The 9,679-nt window shown below is 32.7% G+C and overlaps 1 protein-coding gene across 2 annotated transcripts; it reads left to right on the plus strand.

Annotated features, from left to right (window-relative positions):
* The first annotated feature begins 454 nt into the window (after window positions 1-454).
* LOC129298045 (uncharacterized) lies at window positions 455-5,137 on the plus strand. 2 transcript variants are annotated; one of them, XM_054936434.1, is made up of 11 exons: window positions 455-634; window positions 718-911; window positions 1,581-1,762; window positions 1,867-2,151; window positions 2,229-2,287; window positions 2,394-2,430; window positions 2,548-2,619; window positions 3,825-4,149; window positions 4,465-4,867; window positions 4,967-5,010; window positions 5,041-5,137. In XM_054936434.1, the coding sequence occupies exons 1-9, from the start codon at window positions 487-489 to the stop codon at window positions 4,813-4,815; spliced, it is 1,653 nt and encodes a 550-aa protein (XP_054792409.1). In that variant the 5' UTR covers window positions 455-486; the 3' UTR covers window positions 4,816-4,867; window positions 4,967-5,010; window positions 5,041-5,137. The 2 variants fall into 2 exon arrangements, with proteins under 2 accessions (XP_054792409.1, XP_054792407.1); XM_054936432.1 differs by having other exon boundaries at window positions 4,967-5,137.
* The last annotated feature ends 4,542 nt before the right edge of the window (window positions 5,138-9,679 follow it).

Below are 9,679 nucleotides of genomic sequence, written 5' to 3' on the forward strand. Positions count from 1 at the left end.
TATTTTAAAATATTTACAATTACAATTTGTCAACATTTTTTGCCAAAAAACTCTACTTATATAGTTATACATAAGTCTTTTTTTTTTTAAATTTTATATTTTATGCTAGTAGTATATCATTGTGCTGAAAGGGTGGACAAGATTGTCATTTCAACAGTGAGTATACCAATCTTGTGGGCGCGCCTTGTCAGCACTCGACGTAGCGGAAGTAGAGCATCAAGAAAGTATCAAGCCATCAGCTGCGAAAAGCCGGAGCATATTCATTTATTATCAATTAAAAAAAAAGAATAAAGGGTATTTTGGTCACACAAAATGTTGCGGCCAAACAAAGTATAAAAAGGTCAACCGCTTTCCAAAACGCAACATAATGGAATTGAACGCGGAAAATCTCACCTGCAAATAAAGCAGAGCACCAACCATTTTCACTATCTCTTTCTTCTTCGCCCCCCCCCCCTCTCTCTCTCTCTAAAGTCAGTGCGTATGTGAATGGTGAACGGAAACACAAGCATTGACACAATGTTGTGGTTCAGATCGAAGCCTTGTTTTCTTCGTCTCTTTTTCTTTCTATTTCTCTTCGCTGTGTTATTCATTTCTGCCTCACCGAGTTCTCATCCTCTCCATTCTGTCATCCCCGGTAAAATCTTTCTTTGTCTTTCTGTTTTTTGTCTACAATTTGTTGTTCTTTATTTATTTTTAAAGTTTGAGTATGGTTTTTAGATAGTGTGGATTTGGTGAGCTTAAGACCGTATCATGCGAAGCTGACGCAGGATATGAGGAGACCACTGGCCGACGACACTGCGGCCAAAACGTCTCTCGTGTTGGCTCGGGAAAGAACTCGCCGGAAAGATCCGCTCGACCATTTTAATCTTTACAATGGCGGTTGGAATATCAGCAATCAACATTATTATGCCGTTAGTTTCTTTATTTCTCTCTGTTTTCTTTTTTCCTGAAATTTCCCTCGTCATGTACTTTTTGCATCTCTCTCTCTCTCTCTCTCTCGGTAATGGTGATAACATAGTATATTTTTTGCTTATATTAACAAAAGAAACGGAGCAGTTTGTTTTGAAATTGACGGCACTCTGTTATCTTCTCTAGCTTTAGTTGTTGATTCTGTAAGCTCTTGGTTCTTCATACTAATGTGCAAATACAGACAATGCGAGGTGAGGTCCTTGAATTCCAGACCAAGTTTGAATATACGGATATAATGTTGTCTTGTACATGTATATATGTACTTGTTCAATTTATAATGCAAAGGGGGGGGATTGTCCTACTTATATGACATGTTCTTTGCTTTTATTATAAATTTTCCCATTTACTTTCATTAATCATATTGAGAAAAAGTACAGTATTGAAGTATATATATTTAAAAGGAATAAACTTGAGAATTCATGAAAAAAATTTAAAAAAATCAATTATCTGTGAAGTTTTTCTTAAATTTCGATGAACGTCTTATAAATATTATTGGAGGATTATGTATTTAAAGTTGATTATTTTTAATGTTTCTTCTTGTCTAGGTAGGCTTCCGGTATTATAATGCAGTAATGCACCGCTAACTTTAACTTGTTCTTACCCTCGTGCAGTCAGTAATTTTTACTGCGGTTCCCTTCTTTGTCATTGCGGCAGCCTGGTTCGTGATGTTTGGGCTTTGCTTATCCCTCATCTGTCTGTGTTACTGTTGTTGTCCTACAGAGCCTTATGGCTATTCTCGAGTAGCCTATGCTTTGTCCCTGATCTTCCTCATCCTTTTCACCCTTGCGGCAATGTCTCTCTCTCCCCCCATCTCCTGAAAACGAATCTTGTGTTATGCTTGTTTGTTTTTGCCGGCACTTTTGTGACTCCTTATGCGTGTAATTTTAATGATTTCAGAGCTGGATGCGTTATCCTGTACACTGGTCAAGGAAAGTTTTACACCAGCACCTCAAAAACTCTAGATTATGTTGTGAGTCAGGCTGACTTCACTGCTAAAAATCTCATGAGCGTGTCGAGTTATCTTGATACAGCTAAGGTGATTGGAGTTGATGCAGTTTTTTTGCCACCAAATGTTCAGAAGAACATCAACGATGTTAAATCAAAAATAGACAATGCTGCTGCCACGCTTTCTAGCCAGACTAAGCAGAATTCAAAGGATATACAAAATGGCATAAATGGAATGTAAGTAAAAGTTTATAATCTCAATCTAGCGTTTGTAATATCTCTTACATATATTCATCCTCTGCTATTCCCTGTAGGAGATCGACTCTGATCATTGTCGCTGCTGCTATGCTCTTTCTTGCATTTCTTGGATTCTGTATGTTTCATGATCGTCTTATATATTCTGGTGTTATTGCTTATACTCAAGTTTTAGAAAAATCATATCTCATTTGCTTTTGTTTGTGATAACTTTTATTTTGCAGTATTTTCCATGTGTGGGATTCAGTCTCTTGTATACTTGTAAGTCATACTCACCAAGATATTTAGGTGTCCCCCTTCTGGTTTGTTTAGTTGCAATTTTTATTATATTCCATTTAAGTTATCAGTCAGTAACTGATGCATTTCTGATTGCTGCAGCTTGGTTATTGTTGGCTGGATTCTTGTTGCTGGCACATTTATTCTGTGCGGTGTATTTCTATTTCTTCATAAGTAAGTTTTTTCTTGCATGGAATATCCAATTAGATTGTACTTGTTGCCTTAATTTCATAGATACATCCTGACATAGAAACATTTTTCGTTAGCCTATTGCTATGTTCTTTGCCCTCGTGGGAATTGAGATAAAGCCTAGAACTTAGTTATGTATGTAGTCTGAGAATTTGCCCTTGATAGGGAACCTTGAAGACAACCTTTTTCAAGCAATATTAAACAAATTTCAGGTCAATTATGTGGAATCAACTAAGAGCTTTTGTGAACTATTAGATATAACTTAGCCGTGGACTGCTTGTGATTTGCGAGCTGAAATAGAGTGGAAGAATCTTATATGATGAAATTTGTTGAAATGTTGAGTATATTTTTAGATTGTTAAATATGGTGCTTTAACTGTTGTTTTAACATCTGTCATCAGTGTATTATGAACAAACTCCTTTTACTTATGCAGAAATGACCTGGAGATTTGAGGCTAAGCCCTTTTTTCCTGGTAAAATCAGGGTTAAGCTTTATTATATAAGTAAATTTTCAGGTCCTGCCTTCCGTGGGGTTTGTATCTGGAAGTTTGAAAAAGGATGTGCTTCGGTGCTTGTGGTCTTGCTGATATCAGATTTTTGGTGCAATATTAGTAGGCTTTTTTAGCTTTTGCATTGAGTTGTGACCTATCAACTAGGAACTAACTATTGCCTAATGTCCTGTAAATTTTTAGAAATTGTGCCTGGAATGAATTGGTTTAATGCATGACAATTTCTCCGTGCTGCCTATTGGAAAGAAAAATACTGTTACAGATTGTTCTGTAGCCAAAACAACGAATAACAGGACAGCATCAGAAGTTACGAAATTGAATATCACGGAAAAAAATCAGATACAAGTTTTTCAATAAATTTAGTACTGAGCTAAAACCTTTGCTTATGATGTCATGTGCCTGTACATAAGTTTGGCATACATGTGTACATGACACAAGACTTGCTAAGTCATGCTTTGGTCAAAAAAAAAAAAAATTGTCAACGCGAGAGAAAAAGAGAGAGAACAATCATTTGTTGAAAGCTTTATTAAAATCTCGTTTGGGACTTTGTTTTATCCGTTCATTTTTGCAGTAATTGTGGGGATGCTCATTCTATATCATTTGATGAAGTTCATGGCTGTTATTTTCACTTATGCTGCATATATTAACTATATATAGTTGCCTTCTTGCATATTTTCACTAGTGTCGTGGGAGATTCATGTGTTGCTATGGATGAGTGGGTTCAGCACCCTACAGCTCATACAGCCTTGGATAATATTCTTCCATGCGTGGACAATGGAACAGCCCAGGAAGCCTTATTCCGAAGCAAGGAAGTGACATACCAACTTGTTATGATAGTTGACTCCATCATTTCCAATGTCACAAATAGGAATTTCCCATCTTCTGCTGGACCCCTGTATTACAATCAATCAGGGCCCCCAATGCCTTTCCTTTGCAGTCCATTCGATTCTAACCTCACACCCAGGCAGTGTGCCGTTGGGGAAGTGACCTTGCATGACGCTACCAAGGTAGATTATTTCCATTCGAATGTGAAATTTTGTGGCCGAAAATCCTGACCAGACATTGCTTCCCAGACATTGCTACCCAGATCATGGTTTTTAACCCCTTGATCTTGGACCATCTCTGACATAATCAGTATGTGTCACAAACCACAAGCATAGTTTTGTTCCAAGTCCACAGAATGATAATCTCCTATCCTTGGAGAATCAACTATCAAAACGATAAAGAAACCATTTTTGGTGGACCAAAATGAGTCACTGTCTACTTATTTCCATCCAAATTACGTGCTAATAATATATTATATTTTGCATTGTTACAAGCAGGTTTGGAGGAATTACACTTGCCGGGTCTCATCATCGGGCATTTGCTCCTCACCCGGCAGGATGACCCCAGCCATATACTCCCAAATGGTAGCGGCTGTGAATGTGAGCTATGGCTTGTACCATTACAGTCCATTTTTAATCAATCTGGCGGACTGTAGCTTTGTCCGGAAAACATTCAAAAACATCAGCAACAATTACTGCCCCAATCTGCTGAAATATAGTCTCTGGATTTACGTTGGACTGGTCGTCGTATCTGCAGCTGTAATGCTGTCTTTAATCTTTTGGGTTATCTATGCAAGAGAGCGCTGGCATCGTATTTACACCAAACTGTTCGTGATTAGACGGTTCTAAGACTTCGGCACCAGAATATGTTGTAACTCGGGAGCCATGCCACCTTATTTAGGTATAACATCCATCATTGTCTCGTGTTCATCTGAGTCAGATCTTTTTTTGTGGAGTTTAGCCTTGCTCATTATCAGGTTTCTATTAATTTTTGATGCAGAGCTATAGCACCTAAACTTTCTGAAGATGTGGACATATGGAACCCTTCCTCACGGAAGAAACTGCTATTTAATTCTAGGGTTAAGCTCAAAATGTCTCCATGAATTTATGTGTCACCCTGGAACAAGTGTTTCGTATATAGAATAAATATATGCTAGTTTATATTTTACGAGGGACTAGTTCAATATACTTCCACTAGAGTGACGATGGTGCCTTGTTCTTCCGTTAATAGAAAGGAGTATAAAGTATATTTTTAATCTTTTAATTTTATATAAGATTTTAATTTAATCCTTTAATTTTATAAAGTATTTCTTTAGTCCTTTAACTCTAACATTCAATAGTTTTAAATGATTATTTTTTATATCAATCATTGTTATTTTGAAAAAATTAAATTTAATATCTCAATATTTAAAAACATTTTGTCAATATTTAAAAGTATAATGTGAAAATTTATCAAGATAAAACTAATACTATTAAAGTTAAAGGACTAAAAAGATACTTTATAAAAATAAGGAATTAAAATATAATTTTATATAAAATTAAAGGACTAAATATTTACTTGAGCTTGAAAAGAAAATTAAATCAAACGTTTTCGTAAGCGACGGGTTAAAATTCCACTGGATTTTTTACCACAACAGGCCCCGTTTCATTCATCTTATCTAATTAGAAGTCCCTACGGAATAACTATATTTCATGATCCAAGTTTTAAAAATATTCATGCTTTTTAAGGATTTTTTAAAAACAAAAACCAAAGTAGTTTTATAATTCCACAAATAATAGAAAATATAAATTTTAGTAAGTTGTACTGTTTACATGTCAAAATAATATAACTCGTTGCTCAAAACTTACATAATGTACTTGAAAACATAGTTATTAAATTTTAAAAAGCTGTTGTTAATAATTTTTTTGGAATAACTCTTGTAAAAGTCAACCAAATTTTGAACTTTCAAATAATTAAAATTTATAAACATTTTATTATAAATATGGTTTATAATTAAATTTAATTTGTCAGATATAATTTTTCAATAATTGGACTATCCACCACCTCTCCTAACAAGGGAAAGAATATGATTCTGCTCAGTACCCATTACAGAGGCGAGATTTGAACAAATTAAATCCAATTTAGGCGGTTCATATTTATAGTTTTAAATTTATAATTTTTAAAATAAAATTATTTTTATTTTTGATTCTGTATCTATTAAAATAAAAAATATTAACACTATAAAAATAGTAACTAATGTTAAACCTGTACCCTCTAAATTTAACTGGTGTAAAGATATCCGCTCACTAAATTAACGAAGCAACCCGGTGGCTTAACAGTAATTGTGACTCAAACAGAGAAGGTCAGGAAGGTAATTACAAACTGAGACAACCTCAGCCGTCACCACTCGACCAGGACGATGAAGGCCATGCTCCTCGCCTCCTCCAAATCATTAGGCTTTCAATGAGCCTTGCCTTTCAAACTTCCATGTTTGGCTTCATGAACTCTTCTTCTTCTCATGCTGCTGCTCTTTCTGGTTCTTGAATTCATTCTCATGGTTTTGTTCAATAATTTTCTGTTATACGTATACATGCACAGGTTTTGTACATTTAAATGAAGCACAAGAGATCAATAATTGTAGGTGTTGAACCAGCTACAGTATTACTGTTTAGATTTTATATTTACAAATTGCAGGCACTACTTTGGATCCTCTCTTCACCCATGGCCATGGCATTCTCGTGAAATTTTAAAAATAATATATACACTAGTTTTTACTGGTATAATTTTTATTAATATATTACATAAGAGACGGATTTACATTGCTTTTACATGTTAATAAAAAATTGTTAAAATTAATTTTGGCCTCCCATTGTAACATAGTCTTGCATTCTAGCCCCGATTGGGTTCGATTCTTTCCTGATTGGATATATAATTTCATGAACTAGTTTGAATCCGATCCCATGGAATTGCATGAAATTTGAGAATAAACTGCAATATTTAAATTTATGACTTATGAATGTGTATATATGGACTTATCAAGTTTTCGATCAAGTTAATAACCAATCTTTCCCTCAATTTGATCTCTATCTTTTGAAACGATGATAAATTATTAAATATTATTAATAATGACCATCCCACTTTATAGTATAATTCAGTGGGAGTCATTCATCATTTTATAGGACAGAATGATTTGAATTTGAATCAAATTAAGCTATAGATAAAGAATGGAAGTTTTTTGACAATTTTTTTTTTATGGATTTTAAACTTGGGATGTTAGTGTTACTTGAATTGTATCAACTTGATCCATTCCTCCAAACCCAACTGCGTTACTATCTTGTTTAATACATTGGGATATCACTCGGTTCCTGAAAAATTTAAGGGTATTACCACTACTCACTTAAACTAAGATGAATTCTCCCGCCATATGAGATTGTTTTATCAGTTATGATTTCATAAATATATTGAGAATGCTTTTAATATTTTTATCTAACATTGCTATACATAACTTGATTCTAAAATCTTAAGATAAATTGATTCGACTCAATTAATAAGTTGAACCAAGCAATCCTCAATTCTTAATCTTAATTTCTACACACCCAAGGCTTGCAAAACAAGTGGACGCAAGATAAGGATTAAAAAACTTTAAAATATCAATGTAAAATCAAGTGGTTGATTTGAAAATAATTTTATATAAAAAAAGATTATACTACCCTGTTTTTCTTTTCTTTTTTTAACTTATTAATTAGCAAATAGATACTTGTTAATTAACAAATAGTTACTTATTGATATATGATTTACACCTATCCATTTCCACAACTATCTCTCATATTTTTAAACTTATTAACTAGCGAATGACTTCTTATTAGATGCAAATGTATACTTGTTAATTAATGAATGACTGCTTGTTGAAATATGATCTACATTTCTCTATCTCACATCTAATCTCTTTCATATTCTAAAACTTACTACTTTCGTTCAAAAATATAAGACATTTTTAATTAAATTTTACCCTCCAATAAAATAGTTATCTACTTTCAAATTAATCCTGTTTTTTAATATTTACCCCTATTAAATACTCTATAATAAATATAAAGTCATTCATAAATAAGGATACTTTAAAAAAAGATAATAATTACATCTCAAAAGACTAAAAATACTTTATATTTTTTTAAACACCTAACTCCTTAAAAAATATCTTACATTTTTAAACAAATGGAGTATCAATTAGTGAATGACTTGAATAGGTATTTGTTAACTAATAAATGTCTACTCATTAAAACATGATCATCTATATTTGTTCTTTCCTACAATGAAGCTTTTTTAAATTTTTAAATTTTTATCAATTAATGAATGACTTTTTATTAAATATAAATAAGTACTTATTAATTAATAAATAGTTACTTATCAATTAAAAAAGTAAAGGTATTATAATTTTTTACATTTAAAATTATTTTTAAATTAGTCCTCCATCCCACAGTAATATGTAAAAAAAAATTGTCATTGTTTAATATTTTGTCATTATTTTATTCTTGAATAATATTTTTCCTAATATATTTTTTTAACGAAAAAGCTTCCCAATTTGATGGGAATGGATGCGTCATTCCTTTGAAGATTTGACAGGAGATTGACAGTTGTACGAAGCCGATGTGAAAAAGTCAAAAAACCCATATCAAGAGAAGAATGATCAAGCTAATTAATCAGAACAAAATACCAAAGCAAAAATGAACTGTGACAACAGCTGGCAGACAGTTTTAAGGCGAAAAATGATAAAAACAAGATTAAAGCCGGCAAATTATGATATCGAGGTTAATTACATTCACAATATTGCTAACGTCGATCAATAGTTTTTAATTTGCACCATACTAATTAACTCTGTAAGCTTCTTTCTATTTTACATTAATCCTCATGATAAAATAAATATCATTGTCTTTGTCTTTTAGAGAATATTCAATAAAATTAAAATGATACAGAAAAATCAGCATGAATCATGTGCAAAAAATGACTGCACGCTTAAATTGAGAAATGCCATTCTCATCAATTTTGATGGTTAATATCAGCATCACACATATTAATCTCTTGCGTTTCAAGCATAAGACACAAAAAGGATTCGAGTCTTAAGAAATATAGTAATATAAGTGATCAAGAGCGTCCATCTTTATAATGTTTATTGTGCCTTGATTTGGATTAGTCTGAGTCTCATTAAGTCCTCACAGTTTGAATAAGGAAGCCAAAACATCAGGTGCTCATGCAAAAAAATATATATATAATAAGCCATCCCAAATATATATAATCCTCTCTTGAATTAGATTATATATGTATTTGTATTTTTAATACAACTAATTGATATAAGCTCGAATATTATAATATTTTAAATGTGGTAGTATATATTTTCAATCTCTTTAAATATACAATATTCAAATTCGAAACGTTCCATCTGGCACGGTTGTTAGTGCAAGATTGCTCTGTTTACGTTAATATGTTCGTGATTGTGAGGGCTGACGTCAACATCATCATCAATCGGAGGCAAAAGTTCAACAAGCTTCGGGTTAAAGGCAAAAGTTCAACAAGCTTCGGGTTAAAGTCACAATTTAAATTTTTCAAATTTTCATTTTTTTAATATGAGAATACAAAGCATTTTTATGCATAAAATTTGTCCCTAACATATCTAACCCCCACCCTAACACGCACGCAATACCAAACAAAAACAAAATCAGCCGTATAATAACTTTAATT

This window comes from Prosopis cineraria, unplaced genomic scaffold (assembly GCF_029017545.1).
Source record: "Prosopis cineraria cultivar Desert tree isolate PC_DT_omini unplaced genomic scaffold, ASM2901754v1 PC691, whole genome shotgun sequence".
In the NCBI taxonomy this organism is placed as follows: Eukaryota; Viridiplantae; Streptophyta; class Magnoliopsida; order Fabales; family Fabaceae; genus Prosopis; species Prosopis cineraria.

What these genes read in the sequence shown, in the direction of transcription:
- LOC129298045 (XM_054936432.1), top strand. Translation starts at nt 487, where the DNA reads ATGGTGAACGGAAACACAAGCATTGACACAATGTTGTGGTTCAGATCG. An exon ending in TCTCCATTCTGTCATCCCCG is followed by an intron (nt 635 to 717) that starts GTAAAATCTTTC and finishes TATGGTTTTTAG; the next exon opens with ATAGTGTGGATTTGGTGAGC. An exon ending in GCAATCAACATTATTATGCC is followed by an intron (nt 912 to 1,580) that starts GTTAGTTTCTTT and finishes ACCCTCGTGCAG; the next exon opens with TCAGTAATTTTTACTGCGGT.